This window comes from Macrotis lagotis, chromosome 5, assembly GCF_037893015.1.
Source record: "Macrotis lagotis isolate mMagLag1 chromosome 5, bilby.v1.9.chrom.fasta, whole genome shotgun sequence".
In the NCBI taxonomy this organism is placed as follows: Eukaryota; Metazoa; Chordata; class Mammalia; order Peramelemorphia; family Peramelidae; genus Macrotis; species Macrotis lagotis.
In genome coordinates this window covers 187,078,624-187,095,574 of record NC_133662.1, presented here as the reverse complement: position 1 = coordinate 187,095,574, position 16,951 = coordinate 187,078,624, and the positions used below count along the sequence as shown (strand labels likewise).

At 35.6% G+C, this 16,951-nt stretch overlaps 1 protein-coding gene across 2 annotated transcripts in view; it reads right to left on the bottom strand.

Moving 5' to 3' along the window:
- KIF25 (kinesin family member 25) overlaps positions 1 to 16,951 on the bottom strand; it is a 112,832-nt gene that overhangs the window by 86,153 nt on the left and 9,728 nt on the right. Inside the window, exon 2 of one of the 2 annotated variants that reach the window (XM_074190300.1) lies at positions 10,385 to 10,450. In XM_074190300.1, coding sequence (XP_074046401.1) covers positions 10,385 to 10,450 — 66 coding nt within the window. Of the gene's footprint in view, positions 1 to 5,296; positions 5,408 to 10,384; positions 10,451 to 16,951 lie in introns of those variants that run through there. The other variant, XM_074190301.1, reaches the window with a different exon arrangement.

The following is a 16,951-nucleotide window of genomic DNA, read 5'->3' as shown; positions in this document are numbered from 1 at the left end:
CTCTTTGAGTTTATCAGTGAGGTTGAACTTTTTTCAAGTAGAATTCTAGAATCATGGCTATAACACTGGAAAGAACTTCAGATTATCTAATGAACTATTTCATTTTTACAATGAGGAAACCAAGCCCCCAGAAGGCCTGAGATTACATGGGGTAGTGTCACAATTGGAATTTGAGCCTAAGACTTATAATTTAGAGTCATTGTTCTTTCATTGTATGCTATATTTTTGATTATTAGTGTTCCCTCTTTTGAAAATTATCCATTCTTATCCATTGACCATTTATCCTTTGAGTGCTGGGATTTAGTACTGTCAAGTTTTTATTTGTCTTATTTCTCATAGTTTTCCCAATCTGACTTTTCTTTTTCTTTTAAGTATTTTGAGTTTTAGTATAAAGAAATGGATTTCAATGTAATCAAGTACATTTTTCTTGTCCTCAATAATTCTTTACATTAGATTAATTTTTTTAGGTTGTTTTTTTTTTTTGCAAAGCTATGGGGTTAAGTGGCTTGCCCAAGGCCATACAGCTAGGTAATTATTAAGTGTCTGAGGCCAGATTTGAACTCAGGTACTCCTGAATCCAGAGCTGGTGCTCTATCCACTACGTCAGCTAGCCACCTCTTAATTTTTTAAAATTACTTTTCATCCACAATTGTGACAAAAATTTTATTTTCCTTCATTTTTAATCTTTAAGTCTCTTATCTAGTTGTAATTTACTAGAATATGAGATATAAAATATAGGTCCAATTATGAGCTCATTTTAATACAGAAGAAGATGATGGAAGATTATTCCCTTAAAAATAGCTAAGACACTGAAAAATATGAAGAATATAAACTGCTTGAGGGCAGGGACTTCCTCATTTTGAAATCCTGAACATTTAGGATATACTAGGTACTTAATGCTTGCTGGGTGATTTTATTCAAACTGCAGAAAACTTGATATGAGACCCAACTAAGCCCAATAATCCTGAGAGTATGTCCAGAAGAAACTGAGGAGGGGGGGAAAGGACATGAAAAAGGACAAAAAGATCTCCTAGCATTTCTATGGCAATCTATTCCTCTCCACCATAATACTGAAAGTACAGCATTTGAAATTTCATGGTGACCTTAAGAAAGGAAATCAATGGTATCTAAGAAAGTCAAGTCTGAAAGAAGCATTGATCCCGATCACACACATAAAATTCACCCTATAAGTGACAATTTTAAAGGCAGACAGGGATTGTTTTCCAAGGTGTCTCAAAAGAGAGGAAGATTTTTAAAAAAGAAAGAAAAGTGAATAGGGTCAAAATAAATCAATTAGAAAAAATGAATTGGGACTTTGCCAAAAACAAACAAAAAAACAAAAACAAATGAGAAACTCTATCTATAGGTCTAATTTGCCATTTCTATAAAATCTTTTAAAACATATATTTGAAACTTTTGTCATTCCTTCAGCTATTCCTTATCCCCCAAGAAAAGTGAACTTTTCTTTTAACAAATTTTAGTAGTCTCTCACTTCTCTTATATAAAGAGACATATTTTGTTATCTATTCTCTGACACCTTCTTTAGTTTTTCTGTTAATAAAAGTTCAACCTCTTTTAATAAAAATTATCCATTGCTCTAAACATTATGGTTATTGTTCTCTTAATTATGTTTCATCTGTATTAATTTTTACAAGTCTCCTTTGGTTTCTCTGATTTCCTCACTTTCATCTTTTCTATGGCACAAGTAATATTCCATTATGTTAATATCTGATAGATTTATTTGACTATTTTCCAATTAACAGTACTCATTTTGTTTCTAGTTTCTTACTACCATATAAAAAGTGCTGCTATACATATTTTGGTATATACTGAACCCTGCTTTTGTCTTTGATTTCCTTTGGGATATATGCCCAGTAATAGGATCTCTGAGGAAGTTCCTTTTCTTGCATAATTCCAAATTGATATTCAAATTGTTGGATCCCTTCAAAGTTACATTAATAGTATATTAGCATGCCTAACTTCTCACCTTTTCACCTGCCCCAATACTGGCAACAAGGCTTTTTTTTTAAATAGCTCTGTAAAAATCTTTTTTTTTTAGGTTTTTTTCAAGGCAAACGGGGTTAAGTGGCTTGCCCAAGGCCACACAGCTAGGTAATTATTAAGTGTCTGAGACCAGATTTGAACCCAGGTACTCATGACTCCAAGGCCGGTGCTTTATCCACTGTGCCACCTAGCCGCCCCTGTAAAAATCTTTTAAAAGTTTATTGCTGATGTCTTTTAACATAAAATTTTATTTTCATCTTTTATCTTTACAATACCTACATGACTGCAATAATTGTATCAATTTACGACTCTGCCAATATTGTATACTATATCACAATAACTCTAACTGACAATTCCTATCTGTCGTTATGGTTACCAATTTGTTGGGTGGGAAATGAGACCTGAGAGTTGTTCTGATTTTCATTACTTTTATTATTAGTAATTTGGAGCAGTTTTATTTGGTTGTTAATAGTCCATCATTTTTCTACAATAACTGTTACTTTCTGAAGATTTTCTGCTTCAGATAATATATGCAAAGAATGATAAAATTCAGAGTTCAACAAGACTTTTGTGATCATCTAGTCCTAACTCATACCTGAAAAAGAATTTCCACTACAGCATAATAAATAATGGGCAGCTAACCTCTGCCTGAAACCCTCTAAAGAGGAGAAACTTGCTACTCCTATCTGCAGACTATCCCAAATTTGAATAGCTCTAATTCTTAGAAAGTTTTTGGTGTTTTGTTTGTTTTGTTTTTTAGAGGCAAGTGGGGTTAAGTGACTTCCTAAGGGTCACAAAGCTAGGAAATATTTGAGTCCAGACTTGACTTCAGGCCCTTCTGACTCCAGGACCAGGGCTCTAGCCACTGCACTACTTAACTAAACATTCCCTCTTTGCAACTTTCATGCATTGTTCCTAATTCTTTCTTTCCTCTATGATCAAGCAAAATAACTCTCATTCTCCTTCCAAATGGAAACTCTGAATATGTGAAGATGGCTATCATGATTGCCTGGAGTATTTCTCTTCTCCAAGCTAAATATCTCCAGCTCTGATCTCCACATCAGGACCACTCTCTATTCTGGCTATAGTCCTTTGCATTAAAAGAAAAATGACTTAACTGCAATTTATTCATATCCTTCCTAAACTCTAGCACCCCAAACTGAACAAAATATCGCAGTCATGGGATAACCAGTAGAAAGTACAGCAAGATTATCCTTAAATTCATAGAGTCTTTGTCAGTGTAGTCCCAAAATTTCATTAGCCTTTTTTGGAGAAGGCGCCATATCAGACTATTTACCTATTTCAGGGTTACTAAAAATCCCAGAAAAATTACTGCTAAACCATAATCAGTCACATTAGTACTAAATGAGAGGTATGTAGAATAAAGCATGCCACTTGATTGAGAATCAACTTTTCTTTTTTTTTACTTCTTGGACACTGTGATGGAATAAGAGACAATTGATTTGCTAAACCAAAACTCAACTGGCAATAAAGATTTTGTTAAACAAGATGTCAGCCTCACATGGTTTCAGAGGAACCTAGGAATGATGCATGATCTGATGAAGAGTGAAGTGAGCAAAACCCTAATCAAAACTGTAACTAAACAAGATTCCAAGAGAATGATAGTGAAGAACTCTTAGCCACCTTGTATGGGACAGATGCCACTTAAATAAATTTTGGAGATCCTCTCAAGGTATGAAGCGTTTCTCGAGGGACAAGCCCCAATCAATTACTGAGAGAGACTGAGGCAAAAGCAAAAGACCCAGGAGTCATTTTTATCCTAATGCAATCCCCCCACTAACCCATTCTCATTGATTAAGAATGTGACCTTTACAATCTAAGCTAATTTAAATAATCCAATCAGAGACATAAGTCTCCTTCCTGAAGACTCAGTAGATAAGGAATAAAAGTCAGTTTGCTCTTCACATTCTGGTTCTAATAATATTCACTGATATCCCAAAAGTTATTTGTCAGGGGAAGAGGGGCAGAAGAGACACAGTTTTAATCTATAATATTCTTGAAGAAATCTCAGACTTTATCCCACTCAACCTTCTGACTCAGAGATGATGATGCATCTATCTTATCATACTGCAATGTAGGGATTTATTTTCCTTATTATACATATTAAAAGGTTTTTTCTTCTTTTTTAAATTTCAGATGGGAGGGTGCATTTTTTAAAAATATACAGAAGGAGTGGCTAGGTGGCACAATGGATAGAGGGCTGGTGCGGTCCTGGAGTAAGGAGTACCTGAGTTTAAATCCAGCCCCAGACACGTAATAATTACCTAGCCGTGTGATCTTGGGCAAGTCACTTAACCCCATTGGCTTGCAAAACCATATATATATTAAACACATATACATATATATATGATTTATAAAAATGATGCAAATGATGACTGTTGTGTGTAATTGGGAATAAATTAATTTTTTTTTAAAGCAGAAGAAAAATGTACAGAAGAGAACAGAAGGAAGACCAGAAGAATTAACCTACAAGTAGTTCAACTTTAGGAGTTATATGTTGAATTTATTAAATATTTAAATGGAAATGCAAATGGTAAGCAATATTTTCATAATTTTCAAACAGAATCCTCTTTTTTTCTGTTTTACTTAGTGTCCCTAATGCAATTTTCTTTGGTGATAAGAATTTATTGAATAATAGTAAAAAAAATCTCACACATGGAAAGATCATATATGATTCCATGATACATGTGATGAAAGACAATTTTTTTAATAGCTGAATTTCAGAATTTAGTGAGATATTGCACCAGATGTTTACTCTGCTCACTAAAAGTAGTGATTAGAGTCATTAATAGAAAAGTTCTTATACATAACTTTCTAAGAAAAGGGGGGGAAATCCACCCTAATTAAAAAAAGGTTAGGGAGGAAAGGGAAATGAAGACATAATTTCCAATGTCCAACAGTTGGAATTTCCTAGAGAAAACTGCATCTATAAAAGGAAATATGCTGACCATTTTAATTATTCCAGCAAAGGTGGCCAGAAAATAAACAAGCTACAGAAAGCAGTTTCCAAAATTCTGCAGGACATCTGGACCTCCATGTATTGTTTCTTTCAGAGAGAGTTATGGCAGCATTTGTCACATTTGTAAGAAAAAAAATATTTTCCACTGTTGATAGCTGCACCATATAAATGGCAGTCTCTTAATGAATAGCAACCCGGCTTTTGTTTATTCTGGCTCAACAATCCACTTATATATTTCTTATCCTTTCCTGTGTTCCCAAACACAATTTCATGTGCTATTCAATTTACTTCACACATTATTTATATACATACATGATGAATTGATATCTCTTGCAAATTTAATTAAGATGGGAAGCCCACCAGACAAGAAGTATTTATCCCAGATCTATCTCTCTGTGATCACAGGTAAGTCATCTGACTTGTTTCCTGATTCCCCACCTGTCAAAAAAGAATTGGGGATGATGCTTATCTCACACAGATGTGATGAGAAGTGAAATAATACATGAAGACCTCAGAAGAAACTGGTTTCAGAATTCAAGGCATCACTTTCATTATGTCAGAACAACAGCAAATAGACAGAGCAATAATGGCAACTTCTGGAGACAAGAATGGAATAAACCAGACAGTAATCTTATCTAATTCAATTAATTTACTTTGAAGGTCATCCTAAAACCATAGATTTAATTTCAATTGACACCCTGAAGGTAGCAAAAGCAATCTATCATTGAGAAATGAGTGTTATCCAAAAGAGTAGAGAGGAAAGGATAGGGATACCTTTCCTATCATTATGGCATATTTTTTTTTTAGATTTTTCAAGGCAATGGGGTTAAGTGGCTTGTCCAAGGTCACACGGCTAGGTAATTATTAAGTGTCTGAGGCTGGATTTGAACTCAGGTACTCCTGACTCCAAGGCCAGTGCTCTATCCACTGTGCCACCTAGCCGCCCTTGGCATATTCTTTTAATACCTACTTCAATAGCCGAGGGACAGATTAGATATTGACAAATGGCAATTTATATTTCTTTGAATTACTGGGTAGAAGGTAGGGAGTTCTGTAATTTCACTATTATTGTCTAAGGCTATCATCTTTTTTTCTACTACTAGACTGAACTTCTGCCCTGTTTCAATGAGAGTGGCATTGTCTTAAGCAATGGGACGTATGTCATTGTTGTTTGTCCTTTTTTTTTTCTTTTTCTTTTTCTTGCAAGGCAATGGTGTTAAGTGACTTGCCCAAGGCTACACAGCTAGGTAATTATCAAGTGTCTTGAGGCTGGATTTGAACTCAGGTACCCCTGACTCCAGAGCTGGTGCTCTATTCACTGCTCCACCTAGCTGCCCCTGTCCTTTGTTTTCAAAAAGAATCAATGATATACAGACTGATGTCTAACTTCTGTATGAATTGGATTTAAATGAAGCAGAGTGGCACAACGTTACCAATCTCATTCTCTTTTCTAGTCACTGAAGTGCAGTGGCAAGACAAAAGTCAAGATGACCACCAATGTTTTGAGATGTCTACAATGACCCTGGCATCTTCCACATCTGACTGAGCCCTATACACCCCACAGCACCTGCATCAACTGTCTTCATGGCCATTGGAATGAGTTGTTCCCATTTGCCATTCTGTGTGTGTGTGTGGGGGGGGGGGTCTTTACATGCTTGGGGTCGACACTCTCTTAGCTCACCTGTGGGTTTGAGACCTGTCAGTTACCCTCCTCACTTTTTTTTTTTTTGGTTTTTACAACTGACTTGCCCAACATTACACAGCTAAGTATTAAGTGTCTGAGACTGGATTTGAACTCAGATCCTCCTGACTCCAGGGCCAGTGCTCTATCCACTGTGCCACCTAGCTACCCTCAACTTGTTTCTTTTTTTTTTTGTTTGTTTCTGTTTTTGTTTTTTTGCAAGGCAATGGGGTTAAGTGGCTTGCCCAAGGCCACATAGCTAGGTAATTATTGTCTGAGGCCAGATTTGAACTCAGGTACTCCTGACTCCAAGGCCGGTGCTCTATCCACTGTGCCACCTCGCTGCCCCCAACTTATTTCTTAAATAAAGAAAAAAAAATGCTTCCTTCAGCCTAGGGAGGCAAAGTATAAGATTAGAGGATTTAGTGCTAGATAGGGCCTTATAACTCATTCAGTGCAATCCTTTCATTTCCTAAATGAAGAAACTGAGATCTACAGAGTTAGCTATAGAAATGGGTAATAGCACTGGGCTTGGAATCAAGATGACCTGTATTAAAATATTGCCTCATATACTTATTTGCTTTGTGGCCCTGTAAAATTTATTTAACCTCTCTCAGCCTCAATGTTCTTATCTATAAAATGGGAATAATAATAGGACAAAACTCCCAGGATTGATATGAGGATCAGAGGAGATAGATTTTGTAAAGCAATTTCCAAAGCTGAAAGCTCTATACAGAGGAGATAATAATGATGATGATGATGATGATGATGATGATGATGATGATGATGAATATGACTTGACCAAAGTCACATGGGCAAGAGTCAGGATTCAAACTTAGACCTTTGGATTCCATATCTAGTACTGTTTCCATTACCCAACACTGTCTTACATGAGAATAAATGTTCCATGGTATGACAATGCTGTGAGAGGAGGAAGAGGAAGGCAAAGGGGGAGATCAGAAGGATAGGAAAAAACCTTTGTGGTAAAGACAATACTTGATTGAGTTTCAAAGGGCTAGAAGTGATTTAAACGGGTGGAAGTTACAAAGAGATCAAATCAAATTCCTAAGAATTTTAACTGTCCAAAAGTGGAATGAGCTACCTCCAGTGGTGATAGCTCCCACACATTAGAGATCTTTAAGCAGAAGCTAGAGAACCAACCACTTGTTGAGTGTATTATGGTAGGGTTTCCTTTATGTATGCATTGGACTATGATTTGTGAGGTACCTCCTAATTCTCAAATTCTGTGATTCTTTAGTGTTCAGGAATAGGGAGATAATTATAATGTTTTTTAGACCACTTAGATTATCATGTTTATATCTGGAGTCAATATCTTCATGAAAACATTTTTTAAGACTGAGAATGTCTAAAGGAAGACAACTAGAATGATGAAAGGTCTTAGAAGTATGCCTTTATTGGGTCATTTGAAGGAACTGTGGATATTTGACTTGGAGAAGACTTGTCTTTAAAAAACTTGTCTTCAAATGCTGTCATCTGGAAGCTCTTTTTTAGACTGGTGATTTTTGGTTCCCTGAGGGCAGGACTAGGAGCATTTGGGGGAGGTTTTGACCCTTGATATTTTGTAGTTGTGTGACTCTAGGCAAGTCCTTTAACCTTGATTGCTTCCAACAAAAGAAGGAGCAGGTTACTATGTTTCAGACACTGCTAAACACTAGGGATACCAAGAAAGGTAAAGATAGTCCCTGCTCTCAGGGAGCTCACTGTCTAATAGGAAGGACAACATGCAAACAACTATGCGCAAACAATTTGATAATGGAAAATAATCAAGAGGGGGAAGGCACTGAAAAGGCCTTTTTAATAAATGTGAGATTTTTAGCTGAGATTTGAAGAAAGCTCAGGATGCTAGGAGCTGGAGAGAAAGAAGGAGAGCATTTCAGAAATGATGGACAGTTGTGAAAGCGCTCAGAGCTGAGACATGGATTGTTGTGTATAGAAAGAGCTAGAAGGCCAATGTCATTAAATTGAGAGTATGTGGGGAGGACAGTGTGTAAGGTGCAAGAAGACTGGAAAGATTGGGAGGATGGGCTTGGGTCACCAGAGGATTTAATATTTGGTCACAGAAGTAAAAGGGAGCCACCAGTTTATTGAGTAGGAGGGCAGATGACACGATTAAACTTTGCTTTAGGAAAATCACTTTGGCTGACTGAATCAAGGATGGACTAGAGCAGGGTCAGACAGTTCCATCATTAAGTTATTGCAGTAATCCAGGACTAAGATGATATGAGGCACTCTGAGTGGTGGCAATGTCAGAGGAGGGAAGGGGACACATTTGAAAGATGTTGCAAAAGTGAGATCAATAGACCTGTGAAAGAGTTAGAACATGGGTGATAAGAGATAGCACATAATTTGACACATAGGTTTTAAGACAAAATGTCTGAGAATTCAGGGTGTCTGTCCTGCCCACACTGTTTTCGGTAGCGATTATCGTGGCAGTGGAAGAAAGCAGATAATGGTGAAAGGGATATTGCTAGAACTGATGAGAAGCAGAGTATGGAATTTCAGACACAATTTGGGTTTGTTCTATTCTAATTGGAATCCAAATGAAAGTTTCATGTGTATTCTGGCAGTGTGATAGAGATTAAAGACTGAATCTGGGGCATGCAAACATTTTTGTAGTAAAAGTAGCAGTCTGTAAGACTGGAGTAAACCTGTCTTTTCTAATATCTGGAGTGATTTCTTGGTTTATGCTTTCTGTTCCAGGATTTGAGAACCTCTAAGTACCTTTATGAAAGTTAGGAAATTAATTTTATTTTTGTTTTATGTACAGAGATGATATGGAATGATTCTGGAAGCCTTCAGGAAATTCAGAAAATGAAATATTTGGTAATTTTTGTAGTAATGCACTATATAAATGTTCTAGTTTAACAGGTTGTCGAGACTCAAATTCCTATAAGAATAAAGAAAGGAATGGGACAAAAATTAAAATCTGATTTTCTGAAAATTGGTGAGAGATGAGGGTTGGGAGTTACTTCAGATTTCAACCTGTCAGTTGATAAGTTGAAAATTGATTTAACTCCAAATCAGAAATAGTCTGGTGATAAATGAGATGCATTATTAAAATATTAAAAGTATATAGTGAAGAACAATTCAGCATACAACAAAATATTTACAGCAATACTTTTTGAAATTGCAAAGTACAAGAGACAAAGTAGATAACAATCCATGGGAGAATGGTTTAAAAAGATGGTGGTCCATGTATGTGCTGGAATATCATTGTGTCATATGAAACAACGAACATGAAGAATATGGGGAGACATGAGTAGACTTGTATAATTGGCACCAAGTGTCAATAAAACAATATATATAATCACAACAATGTAAATGGAGAAAATGACAACAAAAATTCAAATGAATGTGGACAAACTTAATGATCAAGTTTGACCTCCAAAGAAGAGATGTGAGAATGCACTTCTTTTCTTTCTCTGCAGAGGCATAACATTGCATTTACTGTTGAACTTGACTCAGATGTTGGTTAGATTTTCAGAACTGGGTTTTTTGCTCCTCTTTTTTACTCTTTTTAGAGGTATTGGCTTTCTAAAATGTGGAAAGTTATAGGGGGTAGTGGAGAAATGAAAGTGATGTAAAAACAAAAGATGAAAATAAATATTTTTAATTTAAAGTACTCTACTAAAATATGTATATACACATACAAATATATGAATGTCTATAATTAAATATACATATAAAAATATGATTACCTTGGCCAGTTTTAGATGAAGAACAGCATTTTCAGTTTCCAGTTCAACTATTCTTTCTTCTTTGGCCTAAAATCAAGAACCCAGAAAGGAAATATCACCAAGAGATCATTTACTTTGGTTGTTTCAAACTAAAAGCAATTTCATTTAACGACACTCATTTTTGCTCTTGTACAGAACATATAACATATGGAAGGTTTTGGATAAACTCCTTCAGGCCAGACTATAGCCCCACCTTATCCTCCAGGTTTGGCTATTTGGAATGCTGTAGATAGGGTCGACAGCACAACCTTCTTGGCTGAAGTTTACTTCCTGATCGGGCCTTGTTCTTCCAATATATCCTGTCCTATATATTCCATAGTCTTTGGTTCTGGGTCTACCTTACCTATTGTGACTATTTCCTATGATCCAAGTTCTTTCAACTATTGTTTTTTCTGTTACTCTGATGACTCTGATAGGAGTTTTAATTACAGCCAAGGATCACAGTGTCAAGGCTTTACTACCTAGGAAAGCAGAGTTGAAGCTGATAACGGTAATAGGAGCTGACCCTAGAGCAAGTTGCAGTAGTGAGAAGAAGGTGAATGGAAATCCAAATGTCAAGCCCTAGTCTACAGAAAATCTATTACCAGCAAAAGAGAAATAGGGAGGGGCGGCTAGGTGGCTCAATGGATAAAGCACTGGCCATGGAGTCAGGAGTACCTGGGTTCAAATCTGGTCTCAGACACTTAATAATGACCTAGCTGTGTGGCCTTGGGCAAGCCACTTAGCCTCATTGCCTTGCAAAAACCTAAAAAAAGAGAGAGAGAGAGAGAGAGAGAGAGAGAGAGAGAGAGAGAGAGAGAGAGAGAGAAAGAGGGAGCCTAGAGAATAGGACATTCTAATCACAAATAATATGAAATTCTAATATATTTCTTAAATACCATGCAATGACTACTACATTCTTTTTACTTTAATCTCTAGCACTTCACACACTGGTGGTACCCAAGAAGGGCTTAATGAATGCTTGCTGATTGGTAAACACTTAAAAAATCAGGGATCCATTCCTCTTACAATCATCATATTCTTATCAATATGAGTCCAAATATGATACATTTCACATTGACCATTCACAAATCTACATGCTTGCCTCACAACATTCATGAGTGATGAAATGTAGGAAGCTTTTGTTCATAAAAAAATATGAAATGTGATGGAGGTGAGATAGGGGAAGAGTTGAAGACAGAGTATAGGTATACATAAAGATATACCAGGGAAGTAGCAGAGGGTATTTTTGTAGACAGAGGGAATTTCAGAGGTTAGTCTGCTTATTAAAAGAAATATATAATACAAAGAGAAGTGTAGCTGAAATAATAACATATAATTATTCTTGGATTGTTTTCTCCATTTAAAAATAATTCCAGAAATCAAAACATATTTTCATTATTATCCCATCATTATTAACTGAGGCTTAATATTAAAAAAAACTTTTGTGTTTTCCCCCCCTCTTAAAATGTTTCATTGGTATGTGTTTCTTTTTCTTCTTTTCTGGGAGGGGGCCACTATTTTCTTTATATACCAGTAGTACTAAATGTTAGCAAGGAAGGAACAGAGAAGGAAGGTGAAGGGAATGGGTTGTGAATAAATGAAATCAATGCTGAGCAGAGCCACATATCCCAGGAACCAGCTTTTCTGCCAGGTGGTAGAGGGAGGGAGAACTGAGGCAAAATCCTGGAGGAGTGAGGCAATTAACAATTGCAGCATCATTAACTGAATCTGAGTCAGGGAGAGGTGTGTTTTCTCTAAGAGATGGTTGGAGTTGAGTTATCTCACCAAACCAGGTCTGATTCGAATAGCAACCACCCCCAGTGTGTGCAATTTGAACACCACATTCCAGAGTCTTTGTAGAGAAGAATAGAGGAAGACTAGATCTCACAAAGCACTTGATTCTAGAAAGTTCATATGGTGCCAAGATGGAAAATGAACTCAACTTCAAATTTTCCTTTCCACTTTTTCTCTTTCAGTGTCTTTGTTCTTTTCTTTCCTTTTATTTTTTTAAAAAAATCATTGTCACTTCCCAGTAAAGTGACTCTTCTCACCTACTACCCCACCTCCACCATAACTCAAACACTCACATTAGAATCCAACCATTGAGTAAGTTACAAGGGAGCAATAAATGATGTTAGCTAAAGACATACTATTTTGAGAGTTTATTTTTAGGTCAAATTTTCTTTTCTCATTTTTTTAAATGTCTGCTATGAAATGTTGGACCTCTTTTATTAAACAGCATGATAAATATGAGATAAAATCTTTGCATTTAAAAAATGTGTATTTTGGATTTTTTATTATTAACAATATAGAATGCCTTGGTGATTTATCAATTGATTGCCCATATGTATAAGACAGAAAGGATACAAAGTTGATAAAGATAGTCCTTAATCTGATTAAACACCTTCATGTAGAAGAAACTATATTTTAAAGAGATCCTTTTGGTGTTCCAGTATATCCTTTTTGATGGAATCCAAGATAAGCATATCAGTACACATTTCTAGAACACTTCATTGGAGACCACCTGAATTGACATCAAGCCATGAATGACTCCTCTTTTGGTCTGGTCATTGAACCAGTTCCCAAATTTATTTAACTATATTTCACCATCTTTTGCACCAAAAAAAAAAAAATAGCATGAGAAATTTTGTGAGATGCTTAGGGTAAATCTTGGTAAATTATATAGATAGCATTTCCTGGTCAAAGTAGTCCTAAAAACCATGTCAAAAATGTAAAGATTAGTTTGACATTACTTGCTCCTGAAATATGTTGGCTCTTTGTGGTTACCATTTCCTTTTGCTAAAATATTCTAGCCCCAAGGTCAAGTTCATTGACCTAAAGGGCTCAGATTCCATTTTCTTCTCTAATCTGAAAATTAAGACTTCAACCCTCTCTAAAATTGAGATACCACTCTTCTCTTTAATCTTTCAAAGAATACTGACCAAGGCTCACTAATCACCCCTGCCAGCTCTTTCACCATCCAACAATTTAGTTTGTGAGGGCCTGGTGTCTGGAACTCATCAAAAGTAGGAAGGTGCTTTTTAAAAAAAATATATTTTTTTTAATTTTCACCCATCTGTACATGCATATTTCCAAATTACAAAATTTCCCTCTACCCTTCCTTCTGCCTCTGCTCAGTAGGGAGGTCAAGTTAGCATTTTGCATACATATTTTGTTAAACATATTTAGAAATTAGTAAATTTTGGCATGAGGAATTAGAATTAAGGGAAAGAGATCATAAGAGAAATCTTTATAAAATGTTCATCAGATTCAGAGGGGTGTTTTTTTTTTCCTGCATGTTTTGTTTTGTTTTGTTTTTCTTCCTCTGGTTGGGGATAATATAGACCATTACCAGCCTAATACAGTTGACCTAGCTCTTTGAACTGTTGAGAGTTGCTGCTTCCATCAAGGTTGTTCCTCTTGTAATGTAGTTGACGTACATTGTTCTCTTGGCTCTACTTCCTTCGCTCAGCATCAGATCCCATGCTTCTCTAGAGTCCGACCATTTATGGTTTCTTATAGAACAATAATATTCCATAGAATTCATGTACCATAATTTGTTAGCCATTCCCCAATTGATGGGCAACCCCTCAATTTCCAATTCTTTGCCACTACAAAAAAAAGTTGCTCTGAATATTTTGGAACATGTAGGGCTTTTCCCATTTTTTCCAATTTCTTCTGGATATAGTCCTGGGTCAAAGGTATGAAGTTTTATTGCTCTTTGGGCATAGTTCCATATTGTTCTCCAGAAAGGTTGGATCTGTTCACAACTCCACCAGCTTTAATTTCTTCATTTGAAAAGTATCTTGTCTATATCCTTTGACCATTTATCAATTGGGGAATTACTTGTGACCTTATAAATTTGATGTAGTTCTTTATAAATTTTAGAAATGAGATCTTTATCAGAACTCCTGGTTGTGAAGATTGTTTCTCAGCTTTCCACTGTTCTTCTACTTTTGGCAGCATTGATTTTATTAGTGCAAAACCCTTTTAATTTAATATAGTCAAAATCATTCATTTTGCAATTTATTATATGCTCTAATTCTTGTCTAGTCTTTAGTCTAAATCCTGTACCCATTTTGATCTTATTTTGGTATAGAGTGTGAGATATGGATCTATGCCTAGTTTTTGCCATACTATTTTCCAGTTTTCCCAACAATTTTTGTCAAATAGTGAGTTCTTATTCCAGAGGCTGATGTCTTTGGGTTTGTCAAACAGTAGATTGTTGTAGTCATTTACTGCTGTTTCTTTTGAACCCATTCTAATCTACTGATCCATTACTCTATTTCTTAACCAGTACCAGGCAGTTTTGATGACTGCTGCTTTATAGTATAGTTTTAGATATGGTAGAGCTAAGCCACCTTCCTTTACATTTTTTTTATCAGTTTCCTTGCTATTCTTGACCTTTTATTGCTCCAGATGAATTTTGTTACTATTTTTTCTAGCTCAGTAAAGTAGTTATTTGGGAATTTGATTAGAATGGCACTGAATAAGTAATTTAATTTGAGTAGAATTGTCATTTTTATTAGCTCGACCTAACCATGAGCATTTGACATTTTTCCAATTATTTAGATTTGACTTTATTTGGGTGATGAGAGCTTTATAATTGTGTTCATTCAGTTTCTGGGTTTGTCTTGGGAGGTAGATTCCCATCTATTTAATATTGTCTACAGTGATTTTAAATGGAATTTCTCTTTCTACCTCTTGTTCTTGGGTTTTGCTGTTCATATATAGAAATGCTGGTGATTTATGTATGTTTATTTTATATCCTGCTACTTTGCTGAATTTGTGAATTGTTTCAAGGAGTTTTTTTAGATGATTTTCTCAGGTTCTCTAGGTATACCATCATATCTGCAAAGGTGAAAGCTTTGTTTCCTCATTGCCAATTCTGTTTCCTTCAATATCTTTTTCTTCTCTTATTGTTACTGCTAGCATTTCTAATACTATATTGAATAGTAATGGTGATAATGGATAGCCTTGTTTCACCCCTGAATTTATTGGAAATGTTCTGAGTTTATTCCCATTAAATATATTTGTTGATAGTTAGAGGATACTATTTATTATTTTAAGGAACATTCCATTTATTCCTAAACTTTCTGGTATTTTAATAGGAATGGATGCTATATTTTTATCAAAGGCTATTTCAGCATCTATTGAGAAAATCACATGATTTCTGTTGGTTTTACTATTGATCTAATTATGTTGAGTATTTTCCTAATATTGAACCATTCTCTGACTGCTTAGCATAAATCCAACCTGATCCTGGTAATAACTTGCTGTAGTCTCACTGTTAAAATTTAATTTAAGATTTTTGCATGAATATTCATTAGGGAGATTGGTCTAATTTTCTTTGTCGGTTTTGGTTCTTCCTAGTTTAGGTATCAGCACCATATTAGTGTCATAAAAGGAGTTTGGCAGAATTCCTTCTTCTTAAATTTTTAAAAATAGTTTATGTAGAATAGGAATTAATTGTTCCTTAAATGTTTGGTAGAATTCACTTGTAAATCCATCTGGACCTGGAAACTTTTTCATAGGGAATTTATTGATGGTTTCTTCAGTTTCTTTTTCTGAAATGGGGTTAAATAATTTCCTTTTCTGTTAATCTGGGCAGTTATTATTTTTGTAAATATTCATCCATTTCACTCAAGTTGTTCAATTTATTGGCATATAGTTTGGCAAAATAGCTCCAAATTATCTCTTTAATTTCTTCCTCATTAGTGGTCAGTTTAGAGGAGAGAGAGAGAGAGAGAGACTTCCTAAAGGGCAATGAGATCTGTCTTAGTATCTTTTCTGCTTATCATAGATATTAACTTCTTGCTAATTTTGAGATCATTCTCCTTTGGCAGAGAGAAAACTAGAAACACAATTTTTAAATTAATTATTTTAATTTATATATACATATATAATTTATATATTATATGCATAATTTAAAATTATTTTAAAATTGATTATTATCATCATTATCATTATCCTTTCTACCCTGTGAAGTGAAACTCTCTCTCAATTGATCCTCCTAATTTTTTCCATATTGGTACAAAGAATCTCTTTCTGTTATCCTTAGATTTCGTCACCAACTTCAGAACATTCTGAGCTTTAGCAAGTCTTATGCCAGAGCCAGATTCCAGTCCCTCCTATCTTCGTGGTTGTGATGGGGAGATACTACCAATTCCTCTCCCCTCTACAATCTGGGTGCTGTTGCCTTGGAACTTCTAGAAATCTGCTGAGAACAGACCCTTCCATCTGTCATCATCCCTGGCACTTGGCTCCTGGTGGCTCAGCATGGGTACTGGCATCAGTCCTGCCTCTCTTTGTTCCACAATTAGCAATCTGAAGGTGGCTTTGTCCCCTGATGCAGCCCTGAAAGACTCTAATCGGTTATCAGTTGAAGATCTCTCTGGTTTCAGACCTCTTAGAGGTACTCCTCAGCACAGGCTGCCTGGGCACTGTGCCTTTCTGCTGCACTAAATATCCCCTCCTCCCCAGTGGGGACTAAGCTTATCCTTTACTGTGGCTTGGACAGACCAGGGCCAAGGTTTCACTGACTGT